This window comes from Pleurodeles waltl, chromosome 10 (genome assembly GCF_031143425.1).
Source record: "Pleurodeles waltl isolate 20211129_DDA chromosome 10, aPleWal1.hap1.20221129, whole genome shotgun sequence".
Taxonomy (NCBI): Eukaryota; Metazoa; Chordata; class Amphibia; order Caudata; family Salamandridae; genus Pleurodeles; species Pleurodeles waltl.
The window spans coordinates 118,655,392-118,680,810 of NC_090449.1; the positions used below are offsets into that span (position 1 = coordinate 118,655,392).

Sequence of the window (25,419 nt, forward strand, 5' to 3'; positions counted from 1 at the left end):
CTTAGGCCTGGCAAAAGGTGTATTTTTCCAGGTCAAAACGGCAATTTAAAACTACAGACAGTCTGCAATGGCAGGCATCAGACATGTTTTAATAGGCTACTTAAGTGGTGGCACAATAAGTGCTGCAGGCCTACTAGTAGCATTTCATGTACAGGACCTGTGTACATGAGGTATCACTTTACTAGGGACTAATAAGAAATTAAGGCCCTCGTTACGACCCTGGTGGTAATTTGGGGAAAGTTACTGCCAACAGGCTGGTGGTACCTTTTCCCAAATTATGACATTGTCGGTTTGGCTGAAGCCAAACCGCCAATGTACCTCTCTGGCCACCGCGGTGGTAACGGCCGCTGGGCTGGAGAATTCGGTCTCCAGCCCGGCAGCTGTCACAATCCAACCCTCGGGATTATGACCCTGCCTACCACCATGGTTTTCGTGGCAAGCGTACCGCCATGAAAACCATGGCGGTAGGCACTATCAGTGCCAGGGAATTCTTTCCCTGGCACTGATAGGGGTCTCACTCCTCCCCAGAGAACTCCCCCAACCTCCCCCTCCCTCTCTTGCCCCCCCCACATTTACACACCCACACGCGGACACATACACATACGCATACCCACATCCACCCACGCATGCACTTATACACACCCACACACTGCAAAAAACACCAACATACATTTTCGCACACACACATTCACAACACACAACATACACATACACTCACATTCAGTCATTCATGCACGCATTCAATGCGACTCAACCCCGCATGCACGCATACAAAAACAGACCGCCCCACACACACACAACACCCTCACACACGCACACACCACACCCACCCCCCCTCTCCTGTCGGAGAACCCGACTTACCTGCTTGCAGGGGGTCCTCTGGCAGGAGACGGGACGCAACGCTGCTGTCAACAGCAGCATCCGCCAGTAAAACACCGCCAGGCCGTATCATCGCTCATGATACGGTAGGTGGTGTTTTGCTGGCTTGGCGCTGCTGCTGACAGCAGCGCCACCTTACCGCCGTCCGCCGCCATGACCGTCTATGATATTCTGCCAGCTTTCTGGCAGAATTCCATCGAGGGTCATAATGCGGGTGGGTGGCTGGTAGCCACGGCGATGGTATGTTGGCAGCTGTCGCCGTGGCGGTCAATGTCATAATGAGGGCCTAAATGTGCCGATTTGGTGTAAGGCAATTTTACCATGTTTAGAGGGGATAGCACAAGCACTGTAGCACTGGTTAGCAGTGATAATGTGTGTAGAGACCTAAGGCCAGCAAGATATGAATTTAGCAAAACAGGAGGAGAAAAGGCAAAAAAAAGTTTGGATGATGACCACACTGAGCATGTTATGTCTAACAGGTATTCCTGTTTAGCATTCTCTGAAGGATGGAGGGTAATAGGTGCTGGGTTGAACTAGATGGCTAAAGTGGCAGGCTGTCCAATGATTGTCTCCCTTGTGGCAGGAAGGGTGCCCACACTTGACACTATTTGGAATGAACCAAGGTTGCACCATCTTCCAGTGAGAGGTGACACAGAATCCTGTGCTGCAACCAGTGGCATGCTGAAGGAGGTAAAAAGCTACATCGAGCCTTCAAGTATTTGATGTTTGAAGAAATCCCTGACATCTGACACTGCTATAGCGATGCAAGGATTGGTAGAGTTGTTCAATGTGAAGAATAGGTGGGTCATCCCGACATGTACAGTTGTATAGTTCCCATGTGAAATGACGATGGAGGGAGATCTAGAGGGGGACCAAACTACTTGCATTTGCTTGTGCACCAGAGTGCTTACTTGCCCAAAGTGGTATTTTGATTCTGGTTGGGTTGTAAACCTTTTGAGAGCCTATCATACCCCTTGCAAGTGCAGAGGCCATCTAAAAGAAGGTACTTCTTGGCATCAAAGGTCTCTTTCTCCAAAGGAAAGGGAACGTTTCACAGGTGAAGGTTAATAACAACCCCAAGATTGACACAGGGTGAAGTCTTCATGATGCCACTGGTAAAGGATCTGTAGAACTTCTTGTATTGAACTGAATGTAAAGTAGCATTATTGAAAGTAGTATTGTGGGGAAAAAAGGAAACTTGAAAATGATGAGCAGACTGTGGTTCACCTAGACCTTCTGAGATGGCAGGGGCATAATGGAGGTCCTAGATCTTTTAAAGGGAGCCCCTATGTTTTTTTCCACCCTCTGTCAACCCAAGGATAATGAAAATCTGTGAGATATAGGAGAATCAGGGTCCCCGCTTTCACATTCTGCAGTGAGGCTCCATCATGTTGTGTTACTTCACTGTGAGAGGGATGGCACAAGGTTTGAGCAGATTGCAGTCCCCTCTGTTGACTCAGATGGAGTGCAAAATGAAGTTCTTGTAAAATGAAGTGTGAGGCTCACCCTCAAAACACTGGGCTCATTTCAAGTTGGCAAAACTGAGAATGTGAATCATACCAAACAGAGGTTCTTGCAGAATGAGATGATGGAAGTGGTCTTTGCTGTTTCAGATTTTCTAAGGTCGGTAGGTTATGCACAAGAAGCCTCTCTGGAAAAAGACTGGGCATAGTGACATTGCTGGTGGAATTGTCTGAGTCTTGAGAGAGAGAGAGAGAGAGAGGGTGAGAGAGCGAGAGAGAGAAAGAGACATTGTAACAGAGAGGCTTTCTGTGAAAGAAAGATCAGATTTGTGCATGTCAGTTGCAACAATTAGCTAATTCCTGTACTTGAGCTAACACCTTTTCAGAAGACAGGAATGAGGTCTTGAGACATCTGTTTGAGTTTTTCTATTGATCCTTATGGTGAAGCTTGAAGGGAAGGCGTGCAATTTTGTCCAGCAACAAAATGCATGGTAGTTCCTACAATCTTGGACAGAAAGTTGAAATGCATAAAATGGTTGCTTGTACAAGGGTTAATTTGTTGCATACATTGTTTTCCTTATGTTGATTACTTTGTCTGCTGCTGCCTCCTTTGATGGAACTTGGGGTGGTTTATTAATTTAGAAACTGACTAGGCCACCAGAAACATTTTTGTGGTGGTTTAATCACTTAAGTTGCAACATGTTGGAATGGGTGTTGTGCTTTGTCCTTCACTTTTGTTCCCTTTTCACCATGGCCTGTGACTAATTCTGTTAGTATAGTATCTAATACGAGGGTTAGCGATATGATAACTATTGTAATGTTGTTTTAGTTCAGGTTTTGTCCACTGCTCTTTGACACTGGCATGATTACAAGGGTAATTCGTTAATGCAGTATTTTTTGTACTTCAGATACACAATTTAAAATAGAAACTGCAAAACTAAAAGTAAACATAAATAAATGGAAGCATAGAAACTCATGCTGTTGATAAATCTTGTTCTGTAAGCAGATATTTTGTTTTTGAGGCAAGTAATTGCTAAAAAAACAATTTAGGCCACTAACTTACTTTGAACATATCTTGAATATGCTATTGTTAGACTTGGCATTCTTGGTCTGCTTTTCCCCCATTTTTTGCCTTCAGACCTCCTGGTTTGCTGACTTTGTTTTTGCTGGCCTTGGGACTCTGCTCACTATACCACCACTAACCAGTGCTAAAGTACTTGTGCCTGCTCCTTAAAACATGGTAAAATGGGCTTATACCCAATTGGCCTGTAGCCGGCTTGCGCTCCATCATGGTTGATCTGAACTTGTGACTTTGTCCCGGGCGGCGTGACCAGATATCTATAGTTGCAGCTTTATGCTTTTTGGTGCTATTTTCACTGAAACTTTTAAAATTGCTTGCCTACTAAGTAGGTGGTCCTACTTATTGGATTTCTGCTGTTTTACTCTTGTTTTATTTATTAAAAATAACTCTATTTTTCTAACTTGGTAAGGATCCTTTTTTACTGTTTGACTTGTTGCACAAATACTTTACATATTGCCTCTAAGTTAAGCCTGACTGCTCTGTGCAAACTACCAGAGGGTAGAGCAAAGGTTAATTTAGGGTTGGCTTGTGCCTCACCCTGGCAAGGATTGTGGGTGCTACTTGACGGGCAGGCAGGCGTTAGCTTTTCAGGTTTTTCATGCAAGGACAGTGCGTTGGATGCGGCAAGTTGTTTTTAAATGCACACCATCACAAGATGCCAATGTTTTGTCTGTGGAATAGGCATCTTTTAAATTATTGTGTCTTCTATGCTAGATATCATGGCAGACTTAGCCATTTGGTGCCTGCAATCTGTCCCCTAGTCACATGACTGAGTGTAGTTGACAGTTGGGCTTTGTGTATTCCGACAAGACACCCACACACAATAGGGAGCTTAGGTGTGCTTGAATGGGCTATCACTGCGAGGGATGAGGGGGAAGAGCTGGGCACAGCCCCACTTATACTTGAATGGGCTGTGTCCTGCCTCCACACATTGGGCTGCATACCCCATGTAGTTAATCTGAGCCAGAAATGTTTTAGGAGATTCTTTAGTCCTGAAATAATCAAGGACATTCCTTTATGTGTTCTCATCTATCAAACTCTGAATTTCAAAAGTTTGCCCAACTCTACTTTAATTTGCATAACTCACATTTGGCATTGCTAAATATAGTTAACTAAACTCCAGTTCCCCTCAGAGACTATCTTCGAGGTATTCTCTTTGTGCAGCAGGGACAAACAATTCTTCATTCCTCTACTCGAAGACCTAGTCCTTAAAAAGCTTAATTTCACACGTCTAGGAGTTTTTTGAAGGAAACAAACCATCATGTGTACCCATAGGAAGGATTTTAACAGTAGGCTATGTAAATGTAAATGGCTAAGATGTTGTCGTTAGACTTTAAAAAATAATTTAAATCCTTTGACTGTTGTTTAGTTTCCTATATGGATGCTCCTGGGATTATTATTAATTTTGGTATGGACTACATGAATCTCATTGCAGCATACATGAAAACAACATCTGAATTGTTTTGACGATTGTGGTGGCAAGGCACCAATTTTTTCTTCATCTTTAAACTGCTGTACGAGATGTTGCTCTTCAGTGGGATTTGAATTTGGTTTTGACCATCCTCATTCATTAAGTTCTTTAACCTATGACCTCCTGCGACCTAGACAGACTTGTCTAAAAAAGCTTTTTAGAAGCTGATCACTTCTGCCGGCATGATTAGCCACCTTAGAGGTCTTTTATCAGAAGAAGAGAAGAAGAGCTGGAATTGTTTCTCCCAAGAAAAATAATCTGTGCTTCAGATGGTCCCTTATTTCATTGCAAAGATTCTAAAGAAATGCCTGGATTACCTGGAAAGTACATAACCGTATAACCTTCAGAGTCCAGAAAAATTTGTTTGCTGCACATGTTGGTTTTATTACAGTCAAACGTGGTTCAAGACATTATGGCCAGGAAGATCGTCTGTTTCTAAATCCAATGACAATATGGGAGCTCATTTTGTTCAGCCTCTGTACATTCCACCAGAGCAAAGGCAGCAATGCTGTACTTTCAAAGACATGTTCCTGTCATTGGCATTTGTTGGGACGCAGAGATGGCCACCCCACATTCTTTCTGCCAGCATTACTCTGGAAGCATCTTCCAAACATAATTTGTATATAAGCCAGGAAGCTATATTCAATCAGTTTGCTTGGAGACAGTTTAAGGCCTATGACATCTTTCCTAGTGCTTGAAGTTACGAAAAGGTATCTTGAAGGTAATTCCTGTGCTCTTTATTCCTTACTCTTCCTTCAAAGAGAGCATTCACACTTCCCCTCAACTAGGTTTGGCTGTGCTAGTATCTTCACTATGGTTATAAACATGTATGAAACGGATGTGATTCTTGGTTTTTCGATGGGTGGATTTAATAAGCAGAGGGACTCTCATGTAATTAGGGCTCAAAATTCTTTTAAATTTACATAAATATTCTAGAAAATATTTTTGATCCAACCTGGCTGTTATTCTTAACCACTTGTGATGTCAGTATTGCTAGGAGTTCTAGAATCACTATTAAGATGTGTTTTCCTGTCATTCACCGCTCCTCAATGTATTGATTATTAAGTGCCAACAGTAATTCTAAAGCTGTCCTATTCATTGCTTCTGCAAGTTCAGGCATTAGAGCCTAATCATTGTAACTATAGTTTTTTTATATCCAAAATTCAGATTTATAATGAGCTGATTCGTGACCTTTTGAACCCTACTTCTGGGTATCTGGAGCTGAGAGAGGACTCTAGGGGAAATATTCAAATTACAGGCATTACAGAAGTCTCAACCAATAATGCCCTGGAGGTAAGACAGTGATGGTCGATGGTATTCATTGTCTCTTGGTATTTGGTTTACACAATGTCAAAATTTGAAACAGCGTAAATGCTAGTGAACGTGGTAAAACTGAAAAAAAAGATTGCCATCTCATGTCCCTCTATATATTTCTCCTGCATTGACATGTGTGGTGCTAATGATAATTTCCCTATTGTTTACATTTAGTCACAATTATTAATGCTGGTGCTGTTACTTTTAGTGAGAGGCATTCAGTTCTACACAGGCTCAAACACTGTTCAGATGCCTGGGAAAACTGTATTTGCACCATTCCATCAGATCCAAATTATTGGCTCACTTTAATGCTGACATCCTTATGCAGCTTAGAATCTGTCCTGGGTGATTTACATGAGAAGTTGTAGGTCTGGGAGACTCTACTGGCTATTCGCCCACCCACACAGCTTCCAATGACAGTCAGTAGTTTGCACATCCCATGTCTAGCGGATGAAACCAAACTGTTTTCATCTACCCTTTTCCTGTCTCCTGGTAGAGCCGGTTGCACTTTGCTATTTGCTACACAGCCACTCACACTTGCTGTAGCAATGTCACCACAGATTTACAAGACTTCATTTGGGATTCTTTCTGCTGCTTCCGCCATGTTTTTATGAGGTGTGGGACCGGGCATATATGCCAATGCCCGCACTAGTGATTAAGATGACCTGAACCCACCAATTGTACTACTTTGTGCCAGCCTAGACCACTGAGGCTCTGCCATCCATGACCCCAATCTCACCGGTAAGGAATGGCAGCCTCTATACTCTGGTGATGAGTCCTGAAACCCTTCCTACAATTACTCAGCTTGAGTGCTTTCATCATGAGGACCTAGCTTTTAATCAGCTTAGCCTCTTTTTAGCAAACTAAGACCTGTTGGTGGTGGCCCGAAATTCCTCTGCTAGTGCTCAGTATAAGAGCAAAAAGCTAGATTCCTATCATTATGTCTTTCAGAAGAATAATCACTAGTTCACATGCTAAGTGAATGCTCTCATGCCATTTCCTAAACATCTAGCAACCAGGCGTTAAACTGGACACAGGCAGGTTGTGCCTTGTGCCCTTCACTCTGTCCAGGAAAGTGGTAAAATAATATCAGATGTCTCTGATGCACCTGTTACCCTTTCAGGATCTAACTACACTGAAGAACAAACCTTTAAATGCATGACCTCATTGAGCCTGACTCTCCTCTTTTTGAAGACTTACATTCTAGTTGCCTTCGTTTCTTCTATGTGCGTTCTAGTGAGCTTCATAACCTTTGCACCTCTGAACCATACACAATTTTTCGTCAGTAGGAAGAGGTCCTATTGACTTATCCCACTTTTGTACTCAAATTGTTGACTGTTTTAAATGTGGTAGTGTGGAGGGAGCACTTCATATCATCATTGTCAAGACAATGTTACATTTTTACTTGGCTAGAACAAGACTTTACATTTCACAAAACTCTTTGTGAACTCTAGAGACTATGATGACGATTAAATTGCCACCAGGAACACCATTACCACATGAAATACATTATATATTTCCCGCCGGTTGGAGTTTTGTTTGTTGTTTCAGTTCATTAAAATTATAACAATTATATATCTTACATATTAGTTCAATACATTTCATTAGAATTAAAACTCCTTTACGAAGTGAACATCTTAAAAATTACAGTTTTCTTGACGTTAAGGTTGAACGCGTGAGGTAGATCGCAAAATACCTTTTAGCTCTCGACAAGCCTCCTGGGTTCTAAAGCCAAAACTGCAAATGCTTAAAGCTGTCCAGAACGTGCATGTACTACATTTGCATTCCAAACCTCTGTAGTGCCTCCTTAGGCGGGTGCAATGAGATGGTCTATGCTGAAAATGTCCTTGCTAGAACCACCCCTTTTAACCTTTGTAAACACCATAGAACCATCCTTTGTGTTCCAGCATCAAACGCTTGCAGGCCCTATTCCAACAACACCAATTTGAAGCTAGTGGCCTACGAAAGGAAGTCACGATGAAACAGCATAAAAGTTTTTTTTTCACTCTTTACACTTCTAGACTGTAAATCACGCAAAGTAGTTACAATTTGCTTATCACCCCAACATCTATAATACAACATCACATTTTTACAACATCACATTTTTTAAAACAACTAAGGGCCTCATTACAGCCCGGGCGGCCGGCGGTAAGCTGTTGGTAACACTGCCAACAGGCTGGCAGTGTTACTCCAGCTATTATGACAGTGGTGCAATAGCCACGGCCATACCGCCGGCCCCTCCACTATACCTCCAGGCTTTCGCCTGGTGGTCATAATCTCCAGGACAGAGGTGCAAGCACCGCTGCCCTGGGGATTATGAGTCCCTGACCGCCAGCCTGGCCACTGTGGTAAACGCCGCCATGGAAAGGCTGGTGGTAAGGGGGACTTGGGGTGCCCCTGGGGGCCCCTGCAATGCCCATGCACCTGGCATGGGCAGTGCAGGGGCCCCAGGCATAGCCCCGTCGCGCATTTCACTGGCCGAATTTCGGGCAGTGAAATGCGCGACATGTGCTACTGCACCCGCTGCACATCAGCATTGCCACCGGCTCTTTTACGATGTTGATGTGACTTTTATGCTGGGCCAGTGGACGGTAAAAGTGTTACCGTCCACTGGCCCAGCGGAAAAGCCATAATAGGGAGCCAGAAATACTGCTGGCAGTGGCGGTATTCTGTCTCCTGCAGCCTCGGCGGTCTTTTTGAAAGACCGCCGAGGTTGTAATGAGGGCCTAAGTTTCAAATCAGACTAAAGTGCTTGAGGTGCATGTTTGCGCCCTAAATCAGTGACAGTTCCCTAGAATGTCAAAGTGCAAGTGCTGAACCGTTAATAGCAAGTACTATCTAAGAATAGCATCTGTTGTTTCAAAAGTATTAATATTGTACTGATTTAATAACCATTCCAGTGACCTAGAAACACGTGGACCACTTTTACCGCAGTCCTAGAGCCATGAACCCAACAACCTTGCAATTTAACTGCGGATCATGTGGATTAAAGCAAGCTACTATGGCTGCTCTACAAGTCCGGACACCTATGTCATTAAACATTCCTTTGAGAAGCCTCCGCTGGAGGTCATACATATATGGGCAGACACAAGTTATATTAATAAGATCTTCCTTGTGGAGCTTACAATGCCTGCATTGTACCGAGCTTGGATTCCTCCATACTGGAATGTTTGCTGTGGTTGGTAAATTGCTGCTTACCGCCGTGCAGAAGACCGCCAACACACCGCCGTGGCCGCGGAATTCCGGGTGCAGTCATTATGACCCACAGCTCGGAATTCGCCAAAATTTAGCACCCACACAAGTCTGCCACACCAAAGGTCAGTGATAAACTGGCGATAACAAAACCGACACCGTCACGCCAACAGGAATATGCCCACACTATCACGACCCACGAATCCATGCGGCGGTCTTTCAACCGCGGTATTCCATTGGCGGTACACACCACCATGCTCAAAATACACATACATTTACAAAACACATCCACATTGGACAATTCAAAATACACACACCTGATACACATACAAACACCACACCCACACATCCAATACGATATAAAACACACACCCACATCACCCACAATCCCCTACTACCAAAAATTCTGAAGAAAGGCCAGAGAGAGACACCACAATCTACAAACAAGCATCCACAGGCATTCAACACCATCACCCACATAACTTCCACGCACCTCACACAACACACCACTAAATATCACCCCACACATCACAACAAACACCAACCCACACATCACCCACACCACCCCATGGCACGGCAAAAACGCCCCAGATTTTCTGAGGAGGAGCTCAGGGTCATGGTGGAGGAAATCATCCGGGTAGAGCCACAGATAATCGGATCACAGGTGCAGCACACCTCCATTGCTAGGAAGATGGAGCTATGGCGAAGAATAGTGGGCAGGGTCAACGCAGGGGGACAGCACCCAAGAAATAGAGATGACATCAGGAAGAGGTGGAACAACCTACGGGGGAAGGTGCGTTCCGTGGTCTCAAGACACCACCTTGCAGTTCAGAGGCCTGGCGGCGGACCCCCATCTCCTCCCCTACAACTAACAACATGGGAGGAGCAAGTCTTGGCTTTTCTGCATCCCGAGGGCCTCGCAGGAGTAGCTGGAGGAATGGACTCTGGTAAGTCAAATCTCTAACTACTTCATCCCCCACCCTACCTGCATGCCATCACATATCCCCACCCTCGCCCTCACCCCCACCACTCCAACTCCTCACAAATGTCCCAATATCACAAACCACCCATCCCAACACCAAGCCCTGCATGCAACAACAAAGCATGTGCACCCATCACCAAAGCATTGCCACTGCACATACCCATACACCCCCCTAAACCATCATCACACAAGGTCCCACACAGGAATGCAAGCACTGGGGTACACGGTCACCCACCCATTGCACACCATGGCACACACAGATGCAATAATCATGCTTTTACACCCCTGCAGGACCCCTACCCAATGTCACCGGACTGGAGGGTCCAGACATGTCCACACCACCATATAAGAGGTCCACAGTGATGACAGCAGCTCTATCCAACTGGATCTAGACGACCAGCACGGCCTATCTGGAACCTCGGGACAGTCAGTTCCCCTGACACAGTCACAGGCCACCACAGAGCTTCCCCCCTCTGGAAACACCAGCACAGCACCCACCCAGTGGGCCCATACCTCTGACCCCAGGACATGTCAATCAGCAGTGTGTCCACCACTACAGGTAACCCAGGCTAACCCACCACCCCAACAACACCAGGGACCTGGGGGCAGTGGCAGTGGGCACACGGTTCAGGGGACAGAGGCCCAGGGAAACAGGGGAACTGGGAGGGCTGCTGTGCGACAGGGGGAGGACAGGCCCATGGAACCCACTCTACACAAGGCCCTCTCCAACATCATGGGAGGTTACCATCATTCCCAGGAGACAATGGCAACAGTACTGGCCAAGTTTCAGGAGACCCAGCGGCTGCAGGAGGAACAGTATATGGGCTTCAGGGAGGAACTCAAATCCATCAATTCCACCCTGGGCACCATCGTAGGGGTGCTGAAGGAAGTCCTCAACACCAGGAGGGACACTGTGGCACAACAAGGGGCCCCTGACACTAGCCTGGACGATGAACTGCCCACCACCTCCGCCGGTGCTAGTGGACAGGAGGCACCGCCACAGGATTAGCAAACCAGCACCCCACCACCTGCAGATGGCGAACCACCCCACAAACGGTCCCTGAGATCCAGGACAAAGACAGAGAACGATGCCAAAACCCCCGCCAAGAAATGAGACCACCCTGATTGTCATCCTTTTGTCCTACCTTGTCACCCTGTCCATCCTCAAACTGCCCCAGCTCCACTTCCTATGCCCCTTTGGACAATGCACCTGTGAGACTAATAGACTGGATTCTGCCATGGACATTCCTCCACCATCACCCTTCACCATTTTACAACCCCCTCCAATATTGAGCACTTAAATAAACACCCTTAAAGCACAAAACAATCTGGAGTCTGTCTGTGATTTTGAATTAGTGTATTAGCAATTGCAGTGACAAAATGCTCTTTCAAATGTAATGTCAACATACTTATGTAACACAGCTCGAGTCCATGAGGAAACAAAGCAGATGTCACACAGTGGGACCCACATCTGTGAAATCGTAAGGGAAAGTGAAAACTCAGTGACCATACACTGGGTGAAAAGGACAGACAGTAGAGAGGTAGTAGTGTTAAAGTACATGTAGCAGGCAGGTTTGTCTTCTTACCTGTGTCTCACTGGAAGTATTGCAGGATCACCGAGTTCCTGTTGTCGATGTCCTCTTCTTCTGCTTCCTCATCTTTACTGTCCACAGGCTCCACAGCTGCCACAACACCTCTATCTGGATCATCCTCCTGCAGAAAAGGCACCTGTCGTCGCAAAGCCAAGTTGTGAAGCATACAGCAGGCCACGATGATCTGGCACACCGTCTTTGGTGAGTAGAATAGGGAACCACCTGTCATATGGAGGGACCGGAACCTGGCCTTCAGGAGGCCGAAGGTCCGCTCTATAATCCTCCTAGTTCGCCCATGGGCCTCATTGTAGCGTTCCTCTGCCCTTGTCCTGGATTCCTCACTGGGGTCAGCAGCCATGACAGGTTGGGGTAACCGGAGTCACCTGCAAATGGCGAGGGACAACTGTTAGACACACACTAAGGGATATCCCCAGACCCAGACAACTATTCCCACTGATTTGGTTCCAGGTGCTCACCTAATAGCCACACCCGGAGCCTCTGGAGTTGCCCCATCACATACGGGATGCTGCTATTCCGCAGGATGTAAGCGTCATGCACTGAGCCAGGGAATTTGGCATTAACATGGGAGATGTACTGGTCTGCCAAACACACCATCTGCACATTCATCGAATGGTAACTCTTCTGGTTTCTGTACACCTGTTCACTCCTGCGGGGGGGACCAAGGCCACATGTGTCCCATCAATGGCACCTATGAAGTTGGGGATAGGTCCCAGGGCATACAAGTCAGCTTTCACAGTAGGCAGATCCTCCACCTGAGGGAAAATGATGTAGCTCCGCATGTGTTTCTGCAGGGTAGACAACACTCTGGACAACACGTTGGAAAACATTGGCTGGGACATCCCTGATGCTATGGCCACTGTTGTTTGAAATGACCCACTTGCAAGGAAATGAAGTACTGACAGCACCTCCACTTGAGGGGGGATTCCTGTGGGATGGCGGATAGCTGACATCAGGTCTGGCTCCAACTGGGCACACAGTTCCAGGATTGTGGCACGATCAAGCCTGTAGGTGATGATCACATGTCTTTCCTCTATTGTCGAAAAGTCCACCAGTGGTCTGTACACCGGAGGATGCCGCCATCTCCTCACATGCCCCAGCAGACAGTGCCTATGGAGGAGAACAGCGAGCACACAGTCAACCAACTCTGAGGTAGGTAAACACAGCTTACTCTGAAAACTATTCATAAACCGAAATTTGCCTGTATGAGTGTTTAGCCAAGGCCTAGGTATATGTGACGCAGGTAAAAATAAAGCCATGTGGGCCCCTGAAATGGCGGCTGCCTGACCTGTAAAGTGGGACAATGGGATATGAGGTAACTGCGCTGGCGTTGTACACCGTCGCGGTAGGCGGTTGAAGACCGTGGCGCAATTCTGCATTGGTTAACATTGGACCCTATTGGTCCCAGGAGCCAATGACGATGTACGCCGGCGGTGACGGTATGCACCGCCGCGGACGTGACCGCCATTTTCTATCTGTTCAATCACTCGATACCTGATCTTCGACAGGAGAGGACCTACACTGCAAGTGCTACTGTGACCTCAGTCTGGAAGAGACAATGGCTCGTGCTCCTGGGGAAAGGGCCCCTGCCTTCAGCACAGAGGAGTTGGAGAAAGTCATGGATGTGGTCCTCCCCCAGTACACGCTACTCTACGGTCCTCCAGACAAACAGGTAAGTACACTGGGAGCACGCTGAATGGGCAATGCCTGTGTGGAGGGGTGTGGATGAAAGATAGGGGGGGAGAATGAGGCTTGCATGAAACAACGGTGAGTGGATGTGCCACATGGCAAGGGTAGGGATGCGGGCCAATGACTGTGATGGTGCAGTTGGTAATAACTTCTCTTTTTCCCCTGTACAATTCCTGTAGGTCAGCGCCCACCAGAAGAAGGATATTTGGCGTGCCTTCGCCAAGGAAGTCCAGACCCTGCGGGTCTACCACAGACGGAGCACCCACTGCCGGAAAAGATGGGAGGACATTCGCCGCTGGAGCAAGAAGACGGCAGAGGCCCAGCTGGGGATGGCCTCCAAACGTGGGAGGGGTGCCTGTCGCACCATGACCCCCCTGATGTTCAGGATCCTGGCGGTGGCGTACCCGGAGTTGGATGGGCGCTTGAGGGCATCACAGCAGCAACAAGGGGGTGAGTACACTCTCATTCTGCTGATTCAGCGTGCATTGGAGGTGTCTGGGTGGGGGAGGTGGGCAGTGGGTTCCCCTAGGCTAGGGCGAGTTTGCTAGTTAAGTCCCCTTTTTCAGGCAGACCCTGTGGCACCCCACCCAACCTGTGTTCAGTGCCAACTACACCTACTCAGGCACCTGTGACATCCATGTTTGCAGAAATCGGCCATAGCCTTGTAAGCCATGTCCCAGGGATTGAATAGTGGACCCCAAGTGCGCGGCGTAGTGCAGGGGGCTTCTGTGTCTGTCGTGTCCGCCAACGGTAGCGGTATTGCATGCACTCAACATGTCTTTCTTCTGTCTCCCCACCCCCTTTTTGTGGTCTCCCTGTACTTGTGTGCATTGGCATCATCAGGCGGAGGAGCAGAGGCACCGGAGCAGGAGGGAGCTACATCCCACATGGCTCTGGAGGGCGAGACTACGGACTCCGAATTCACCAGTGGGATGGAGGGCAAGGGGAGCTCCACGGCGGGGACAGGAGCTGACACCAGCGATACGGACTCCTCCTCTGATGGGAGCTCCCTTGCGGTGGCGGGCCCATCTGTGCCCCAGCGTCTACAGGTACAGCCGCCACCCCCCCCCCCCCCCCCCACCCCCGCACCGCCCTACCAGCAGTCCCTCAGCCTTTGCCCCGTGCCGGCTCACCCAGGAGGGTGGGCATCACCTTCGCCCCAAACACCTCAGCTCCTGCCCCTGTCACCCCTGCTGCCCTCAGTGAGGAGGCCATTGACCTCCTCAGGTCCCTCACTGTTGGGCAGTTTACCATTTTGAATGCCATCCAGGGTGTAGAGAGGCAGTTGCAACAAACCAATGCATTCCTGGAGGGCATTCATTCTGGTCAGGCAGTCCTTCAGCGAGCTTTTCAGACTCTGGCCTCAGCACTGATGGCAGCCATTGTCCCTGTCTCTAGCCTCCCCCTTCAACTTCCTCCACCCAGACCCACACCCCTGTACCTCAGCCTATCCCAAGCACACCATCAGACCAGCATGCACACACCTCAACACACAAAGGAAGCTCAAGCAAACATAAGCACCACACATCCCACAGGCACTCACGCAAGCAACACACACATGCAGACATACCAACATCCACTGCCTCCACTGTGTCCCCCTCCTCCTCGTCTCCCTCATCCCTCCCTGTCTCGTCTCCACTCACACCTGCATGCACTACATCTTCATCCACTATGTCCAGCACCAGCACAACCACCACCACACCCCGCTCACGTGCAGTCACCACCTCCACTACCATTCACACATCCCCTGTGTCCTCTCCCAGTGTGTCTGTGAGCCCACCTCCCAAGGTACACAAACGCTGCCACACACCCACCCAACAGCCTTCCACCTCACGACAGCCTCCAGCCCATGCACCTTCACCCAAAGTCAGCAAACGGGCACCTCCTACGACCACTACCTCTTCCTCCACTCCCAAACCCCCTCCATCTACCCGTCCCAGTGTTCCTAAGAAACTTTGACTGGCCACCCTTGACCTTTTTCCCTCACCTCCCCCACCCCGTCAGTCTCCTAGGGTCCGACTCTCCAGGTCCCAACCTAGCACCTCAGCCACAACATCGGCGGGACCAGTGGTGCCAGTAGTCACCGGATTATGGAGTGCACCAGGCAGCAGGGCAGGCAGTGTGGCAAAGAGCCACAGCACGGACAGTCCCCCACCTGTCAAGCATCAAAAGTTGGCCAGTGCCCGGCAGAAGAGGGGGAAGAAACCAGCCACCAAAGCCACTCCCAGGCGTACAGTTGGGATGGTGGAGTCAGCTGCGACACCTTCCAAGGTGGGGAAGGGCCACAAGAAAACCGGAAAGTCTGGGAAGATCAGCACGGTGGAGAAGACCGCCATCAACCCGCTGCCCAGGAGGTGACCGCCAGCAGCCCCACTGCTCCAGACAGGACCGCCAGCAGCTGCCCCAGACAGGACCACCAGCAGCAGCCCCGCTGCCCAGGAGGGCACCGCCAGCAGCCCCACTGCCCCAGACAGGACCGCCAGCAGCAGCCTCGCTGCCCAGGAGGTGACCGCCAGCAGCCCCACTGCCCCAGACAGGACCGCCAGCAGCAGCCCCGCTGCCCAGGAGGTGACCGCCAGCATCCCCACTGCCCCAGACAGGACCGCCAGCAGCTGAACCGCTGCCAAGGACACCGCCGCCACAAGCACCGCTTGCAAGGACACCGCCGCCACAAGCACCGCTTGCAAGGACACCGCCGTCACAAGCAGCGCTGCCAAAGACACCGCCGCCACAATCACAGCTGCCAAAGACACTGCCGCCACAAGCACCGCTGCCCTTGCCAAAGACACTGCTGCCACAAGCACCGCTGCCAAAGACACCGCCACCACAAGCACCGGTGCCAAAGACACCGCCGCCACAAGCACCGCTGTCAAGGACACCGCCGCCACAAGCACCGCTGCCAAAGACACCGCGGCCACAAGCACCGCTGCCAAAGACACCGCGGCCACAAGCACTGCTGCCACGGACACCACCGCCACAAATACCGCAGGCCCATGAGCACCAAAAGCACTGACGCTACTGAGGCCGCCACGAGAAGGATGAAGCACTCTGGGCACAAAGCCCCCTCCTGAACTAGTGGAGATTGACATCCACTACCTCAGTCCTTGGCAGGATGAAGCACTCTGGGCACAAAGCTCCCTCCAGAACCAGTGGAGAGATACATCCACTATTTCAGTCCTTGGCAGGATGAAGCACTCTGGGCACAAAGCCCCCTCTAGAACCAGTGGAGATTAACATCCACTACCTCAGTCCTTGGCAGGATGAAGCACTCTGGGCACAAAGCCCCCTCCAGAACCAGTGGAGAGATACATCCACCACCTCAGTCCTTGGCAGGATGAAGCACTCTGGGCACAAGGCCCCCTCCAGAACCAGTGGAGTATCACATCCACTACCTCAGTCCTTGGCAGGATGAAACACTCTGGGCACAAAGCCCCCTCCAGAACCAGTGGAGAGATACATCCACTACCTCAGTCCTTGGCAGGATAAAGCACTCTGGGCACCAAGCCCCCTCCAGAACCAGTGGAGATTGACATCCACTACCTCAATCCTTGGCAGGATGAAGCACTCTGGGCACAAAGTCCCCTCCAGAACCAGTGGAGATTGACATCCACTTGAGAGACTATGGCTTTGCACTCCCCAGGATTTGGCAGTGGGCAACCCACCCACTGTAGAGACTTGAGAGACTGTGCCTTTGCACTCCCCAGGATTGAACAGTGGGCAAACCACCCACTGTCGAGACTTGAGAGACTGTGGCTTTGCACTCCTCAGGATTGAACAGTGGGTGTTGCGCCGCGTGGTGCGGCGCGAGCCGAGCATTCGGCTCGCGCCGCGCAGCGCGTTCTCAGGACGCGGCGCGCCCCGAGTCTTCTTTGTACAGCGCGAGGCCCCAGATATTATTTTGGGCCTCGCTCTGCCTTCTGTGGTGTCCCTGTTCTCCCCTGACCCCTCCTTACCTGTTTCTTTTTCTTTCTTCTTCTTCTTTTTCTTCTTTACTTTTTCGAGGCATTTTCTGTCCTTTCTTTATGTCTTTCCCCCTTCCCATGTTACCTTTTTCTTCCCAGCATTCCTTGGTCCCTATTTTCTATGGTTCCTGTTCTATTCTATCCTATGTACTTTTTCCCTATCTAAAATGGTGTCTTTTTACTTCCTGTTGGTCACTTCCTGTTTCTTGGTATATAAGGGCTCTGTTTTCTCCCTTTCCTTGCGCTGCATCACTTTCTGCTCAGATTGTGTCTTCGCTCCTGATTCTTAGCCTTCGGTTCTGAATCTTTTCAATTTTGCATTTACCTGCATTTTGTTCCTGTTTGATTCCTGGTTTTGTTTTCGTTTCAGGAATCCATTTTTTGGAGGTTTTTTCCCCTTTATTGGGTTTTTTTCCCTCTGGCACTAATTCTAAAGGGCACGGTCTGTTCTTGGCGTTTCCACTGCCTGCAGCACCGTGGCTACTAGAAAGAGTCGCCCCTTTCTGGGCCAAAGCCGAACCCTCAAGACCTACGCCACTAGATCTGCGGTTTCCAGGCGCCAGCAGCACGTGAGTCGTGACAGAATGCAGCGCCAAACCATTCCGACATCTTCTGATACTATGGATGACACAGTGGCGGCGGCTGCAGATCCTGATTCATCTTTTTTGACTACTATTCAACAACAAGCTCAGGAATTGCAACAATTGCGCAACGAGAATGCGGTCTTACGACAGGCTTTGGCCCTCCGCAGTGGCGATGTTCCGACTATCTCCGCCTCAACGCCTCGCTTCTCTGGTGAACCAACTAAACTGCGTGAATTCCTGGATGCATTAATGGTTTACTTCGCCTTCAGACCTAGCCAATTCTCTCATGACAGGACAAAGGTGGGATATCTTATTAGTGCATTATCCGGTCCTGCCTTGGCCTGGGCAACCCCGATGGTGTCATCCAACGATCCAGTATTGTCGGACTATTCTGCCTTCGTGACCTGCTTCAAACAGATGTTTAGTCGCCCAGGATTGGAAGCCTCGGCAGAGGAAGCATTATGTGATATCCAGCAAGGTTCCCAGGATGTCCTCCGATATATTACACGTTTCCGTCAATTAGCGGCAGAGACCACTTGGGTGGAGCGTACCCTGGTAACTTTGTTTCGCAGAGGACTTAAGGAAGAAATTAAGGATGAATTAGTACATTCCACCAGAGTTGAAGATCTTCGTGGCCTCATGGATCAAGCACTTTCCATCGAGTATCGTCTCCAAGAACGACGAATGGAGAAGAGAAGGAGTAGAGGAGCGTCTCAGCCAAGCTCTTCACGGATGTATCCACCTCATCCTGAGGAATCTCGTCCTCCTGCTAAAGATATAGAAGGGGAACCCATGCAAGTGGATACTGCTCGAGGGCCACTCTCTGCTAGTGAGAAGGAAGACAGACGGAAGAAGGGATTGTGCCTCTACTGTGGTTCTGCTGGTCACCTGCTTCGTACATGTCCTGTACGTCCACCTAGACCCTTGGGAAACGCCACCTCCCGTCCTCTGTAAGAAGGGAGGGGACGGGATCATCGGCTATACCTTCTATCAGCTCATTCAACGACAATACAACTTACTTGTTCGTGTTACCAGTCATATTACAACTACCTGATGGCCGCCAAGAAAGAACTATGGCATTATTGGATTGTGGTGCTAGTGGTATATACATGGATAAGACATGGGCCACTAATCTGCAAATTCCCACTCAACCCAAAGACATTCCTGAACAAGTACACACCGTGGGTGGATCTTTAATATCCTCAGGTCCAGTCGATACTACGACCTTGATGTTAAATTTACAGTTTGGTAATCATCAAGAACACCTCTCTTTTGATCTCATTTCATCTCCCAACCATACCATTATTCTCGGAATTCCATGGTTTACTAGACATAACCCATATGTGAACTGGGTAACCCGGACAATTTCTTTATCCTCACAGTTTTGTCAAGAAAATTGCTTTGCTTCCGATAAATATTGGTCACCAAACAGATTAACACCTATGAAGAGTACTACGGAGTATTCCATCAACACTGTCCAAGGGGTTCCTGAACATTATTTAGAGTTCCAAGACGTGTTTCAAAAACCATCCAGACCTGTATTACCTCCACATCGAGAGTACGATTGTGCTATTCCTTTGGAACCTGGAACAGTCGTTCCCTTTGGGAGGATGTATTCTCTCACGGAACCTGAAAGGGAAGTTCTTAAGGAGTATCTGGAGGAAAATGTACAGGGTGGTCTCATTGTTCCATCATCTTCTCCAGCAGGGGCTCCTCTCTTTTTTGTACCTAAGAAGACCAAAGATCTTCGTCCTTGCATAGACTTTCGAGGCCTAAACAAGATAACTATAAAGGATCGTTATCCCTTGCCCCTCATTAAGGATATTTTAGAGGCAGTCAGAGGGGCTCAACGTTTTACCAAGTTGGATCTTCGGGGAGCTTACCACCTTTTACGTATAAAAGAAAGAGACGAGTGGAAAACAGCATTCAGGACACCGTTCGGTCATTTTGAATATAAAGTCATGCCCTTTGGTCTTACGAACGCTCCTGCTATATTTCAAAGGTTTATGGACTCAATATTTTCCGATCTCTTGAACCAGACACTCGTAATCTACTTGGACGACATCCTTATTTTTTCCAGACACCCCGAACTCCATTCTTCTCATGTGAAACAAGTCCTTCACAGACTCCGAGCACATCAACTATTCTGCAAACCCGAAAAGTGTGAGTTCGATAAGACGGAAGTCAAATATCTGGGTTATCATTTAAGTTCCACCGGCATAGCTATGGACCTAGAAAAGGTACAAGCAATTCTAGAGTGGCCTTCTCCCTCTTCTATCAAAGAAACACAATGTTTCCTAGGATTAGCAAATTTTTACCGACAGTTCATTCAAGACTTTGCTAAACAGACCAGCCATATAACCCATACCTTAAAGAAGGAAAATCTAAAACAGGGGTTTGTCTGGACCAAGGCGGCTGAAACAGCTTTTCAAGAATTAAAGAAGGCATTCACTCAAGCTCCCATCTTGAGACATCCAGATACCAATAAACAGTTTATCGTAGTTACCGATGCTTCCGAAAAAGCTATTGGAGCAGTCTTGCTTCAACTTCAAGAAGATGATGGTCTTGAACATCCTGTTTTCTATTTGTCCCATATTCTCTCTTCAGCTGAACAACATTACTCTGTACTAGAAAGAGAGTTGTTAGCTCTGAAGACAGCCTGCATCGAATGGAGACAGTTTCTGATGGGATCCAAGGAGCCTTTCGAGGCGAGAACAGATCACCGTAATCTGCAATGTCTACGTAATTTTGTATGCCAAAATAGTCGCCAGGCGCGTTGGGCCTTTTTCTTTAGTCAGTATGACTTTTACATCACCTATATTCCTGGATCTCAAAACATTCTGGCTGATGCTCTGTCTCGACGCTATCCAGATTGTACTCCTTCCCCATCTCAGTTTCTACTGGAGCCTAGTAAGATCATTGGAGTTGCTCAATCTTTTCTGGATGAGGTACAACTGGAGTATTCCAGCCTGTCTAATAGCGAAATAGAGAAATTAAGAACCTTTTTATGCAAGAAAGAAGGATTCTTTTTTCATCAGAAGCTGTTATTCCTCCCTACTAACAGAGTGCGAGACAAAGCATTACAGATGTGCCATGATTCACCGGTTGCTGGACATAGAGGTATTAAGGCCACACAAGAACTTCTTTCGCGATCTTTCTGGTGGCCTACCTGGAAATCAGATGTCGAAAGATATGTTCAGGCTTGTCCCATATGTGCCCAAGTCAAGATTCCCCGTAGCAGACCTGCAGGATTACTACAGCCTTTGCCAGTTCCACCAACGCCATGGCATACTATTTCCACTGACTTTATGTGTTCACTTCCGCCATCAGCTGGAAACCAGGTTATCATGGTCACTGTTGATTCTTTCACTAAGATGGCCCACTTTACTGCTCTAAAGAAATTACCAACATCCCAAGAATTGAGCCAGATATTTATCGACCATATTTTCCGTCTCCATGGACTTCCACATACCATTGTGTCTGACAGGGGTCCCCAGTATATTTCCCGGTTTTGGAAACATTTTTGCAAGACACTGAATATCAATATAGCACTATCATCCGGTTTCCATCCTCAGACCAATGGACAAACTGAGCGTTTGAATCAAGGACTAGAACAATACCTTCGTTGTTTTTGTAATTCCACCCAAAGCAACTGGAACACTTATCTTCCTATTGCTGAATATTCCTACAACAATTCTGTCCATAGTGCCTCCAAGGTCACTCCCTTTTTCTGTTCCTATGGCTATCATCCGACCTCTTTTCCTACTGCTCCTCAATCTACCTCTCCTCTGCCTGCCATTACATCTTTTTCCAAACGTCTCCTGCAACTCCATAAGCTCATTAGATCTAATTTATTGCACACTAAGAGGTATATGAAGAAGATCGCTGATAAGAAACGTGGACCCACTCCTGATTATCACCCTCAGGATAAAGTCTGGCTTTCTTCCAAATTCTTGCCCTCTCGTCTTTCTCTGAATAAGTTCACGCCTCGCTATTATGGGCCTTTTCGTATTCTTCAGTTGCTCAATCCTGTCACTGTTCGTCTTCGCTTGCCTCATACTTGGAAAATTCATCCGGTCTTTCATGTATCCCAACTCAAACCTTATGTCCCTGATCCTTTCTCTCGTCAGTTTCCTTGTCCTCCTCCTGTGTTGGTGAATGATGTCCCTGAATATGAGGTTCAAGAAATTTGTGACTCTCGCCTTTTTCACCGGCGTCTTCAGTATTTGATTCACTGGAAGGGTTATCCTCTTAGTGAATGCTCTTGGGAAGATGCTTCTTCTGTTCACGCCCCTCTTTTGATTTCTCGTTTTCATTGTTTGTTTCCCTTCAAACCTGGACCTTCGGGGGGGGACCTACTGTTGCGCCACGTGGTGCGGCGCGAGCCGAGCATTCGGCTCGCGCCGAGCAGCGCGTTCTCAGGACGCGGCGCGCCCCGAGTCTTCTTTGTACAGCGCGAGGCCCCAGATATTATTTTGGGCCTCGCTCTGCCTTCTGTGGTGTCCCTGTTCTCCCCTGACCCCTCCTTACCTGTTTCTTTTTCTTTCTTCTTCTTCTTTTTCTTCTTTACTTTTTCGAGGCATTTTCTGTCCTTTCTTTATGTCTTTCCCCCTTCCCATGTTACCTTTTTCTTCCCAGCATTCCTTGGTCCCTATTTTCTATGGTTCCTGTTCTATTCTATCCTATGTACTTTTTCCCTATCTAAAATGGTGTCTTTTTACTTCCTGTTGGTCACTTCCTGTTTCTTGGTATATAAGGGCTCTGTTTTCTCCCTTTCCTTGCGCTGCATCACTTTCTGCTCAGATTGTGTCTTCGCTCCTGATTCTTAGCCTTCGGTTCTGAATCTTTTCAATTTTGCATTTACCTGCATTTTGTTCCTGTTTGATTCCTGGTTTTGTTTTTGTTTCAGGAATCCATTTTTTGGAGGTTTTTTCCCCTTTATTGGTTTTTTTTCCCTCTGGCACTAATTCTAAAGGGCACGGTCTGTTCTTGGCGTTTCCACTGCCTGCAGCACCGTGGCTACTAGAAAGAGTCGCCCCTTTCTGGGCCAAAGCCGAACCCTCAAGACCTACGCCACTAGATCTGCGGTTTCCAGGCGCCAGCAGCACGTGAGTCGTGACAGTGGGCAAACCACTGTAAGGAAATGGCTCCCTGTTGCAATTACCCCCCACTTTTTGCCTGATACTGATGCTGACTTGACTGAGAAGTGTGCTGGGACCCTGCTAACCAGACCCCAGCAACAGTGTTCTTTCACCTAAAATGTACCATTGTCTCCACAATTGGCACAACCCTGGCGCCCAGGTAAGACCATTGTAACTGGTACCCCTGGTACCAAGGGCCCTGATGCCAGGGAAGGTCTCTAAGGGCTGCAGCATGTCTTATGCCACCCTAGGGACCCCTCACTCAGCACAGACACACTGCTTGCCAGCTTTTGTGTGCTGGTGGGGAGAAAATGACTAAGTCGACATGGCACTCCCCTCAGGGTGTCATGCCAACCTCACACTGCCTATGGCATAGGTAAGTCACCCCTCTAGCAGGCCTTACAGCCCTAAGACAGGGTGCACTATACCACAGGTGAGGGCATAGGTGCATGAACACTATGCCCCTACAGTGTCTAAGCAAAACCTTAGACATTGTAAGTGCAGGGTAGCCATAAGAGTATATGGTCTGGGAGTCTGTCAAAAACGAACTCCACAGCTCCATAATGGCTACACTGAATACTGGGAAGTTTGGTATCAAACTTCTCAGAATAATAAACCCACACTGAAGCTGCTGTCATCACTCTGGCCCCATGTGGTGAGGGCCTTTGCTTCTAAGAACCCGACGCCTGGTAAGGACACTGCACCCGCAGCCCCCAGGACCTGAAGGATCCGACCTCCAGTGCAGGAGCGACCCCCAGGTAGCCCTCTCCCTTACCCAGGTGGTGGCTACCCCGAGTAGCCCCCCCCTTGCCTGCCTGCATCGCTGAAGAGACCCCTGGGTCTCCCATTGAACTACATTGCAAACCCAACGCCTGTTTGCACACTGCACCCGGCCGCCCCGTGCCGCTGAGGGTGTACTTTTTGTGCTGACTGGTGTCCCCCCCGGTGCCCTACAAAGCCCCCCGGGTCTGCCCTCCGAAGACGCGGGTACTTAACTGCTGGCAGACTGGAACCGGGGCACCCCCTTCTCCATTGAAGCCTATGAGTTTTGGGCACCACTTTGACCTCTGCACCTGACCGGCCCTGAGCTGCTGGTGTGGTAACTTTGGGGTTGCCCTGAACCCCCAATGGTGGGCTACCTTGGACCCAACTTTGAACCCTGTAGGTGGTTTACTTACCTGCAAAACTAACAAACACTTACCTCCCCCAGGAACTGTTGAAAATTGCACTGTCTAGTTTTAAAATAGCTTATTGCCATTTGTGTGAAAACTGTATATGCTATTTTGCTAATTCAAAGTTCCTAAAGTTCCTAAGTGAAATACCTTTCATTTGAAGTATTACTTGTAAATCTTGAACCTGTGGTTCTTAAAATAAACTACGAAAATATATTTTTTTTATATAAAAACCTATTGGCCTGGAATTGTCTTTGAGTGTGTGTTCCTCATTTATTGCCTGTGTGTATGTACAACAAATGCTTAACACTACCCTCTGATAAGCCTACTGCTCGACCACACTACCACAAACTAGAGCTTTAGAATTATCTCTTTTTGCCACTATCTTACCTCTAAGGGGAACCCTTGGACTCTGTGCATGCTATTTCTTACTTTGAAATAGTACATACAGAGCCCACTTCCTACAACCACCCACTGTGGAGACTTGAGAGACTGTGGCTTTGCACTCCCCAGGATTGAACAGTGGGCATGGGGCCCCCTCGTGGATTTGGCGTTGTACACTCAACCAGCTGAGGAGCCCACCCTTTCTCTTCTCCCTGACGTGCCTGTTCTATCTGAAGCCTAGGCAGTGTTCTCTCCGTCTTGTTCGGGTATCTTGTGTGGGCCTCGCCCATGCCTTTTGGGCCCACTGATCCACGGACTATGATGGTGGACTCCCTTCAACTTGTTTTCTTGGGGTATTTAATTGTATATAGTATAAATGTAAATATTTTTTATGTATGTAATTGAATATATCACAATTTTTCGACTCATTTCCTTTTGTCCTTGCATTCTTCCAGGGGGGCTTGGGGGGGGTGTAACTGTGATGTATCATGATGT

The 25,419-nt window shown here is 48.3% G+C and overlaps 1 protein-coding gene across 1 annotated transcript in view; it reads left to right on the forward strand.

Annotated features, from left to right (window-relative positions):
* LOC138262384 (kinesin-like protein KIF19) overlaps positions 1-25,419 on the forward strand; it is a 696,763-nt gene that overhangs the window by 57,046 nt on the left and 614,298 nt on the right. The window contains exon 4 of the mRNA XM_069212284.1: positions 6,062-6,187. Within this exon, the coding sequence (XP_069068385.1) occupies positions 6,062-6,187 (126 nt within the window). The remainder of the gene's footprint in view (positions 1-6,061; positions 6,188-25,419) is intronic.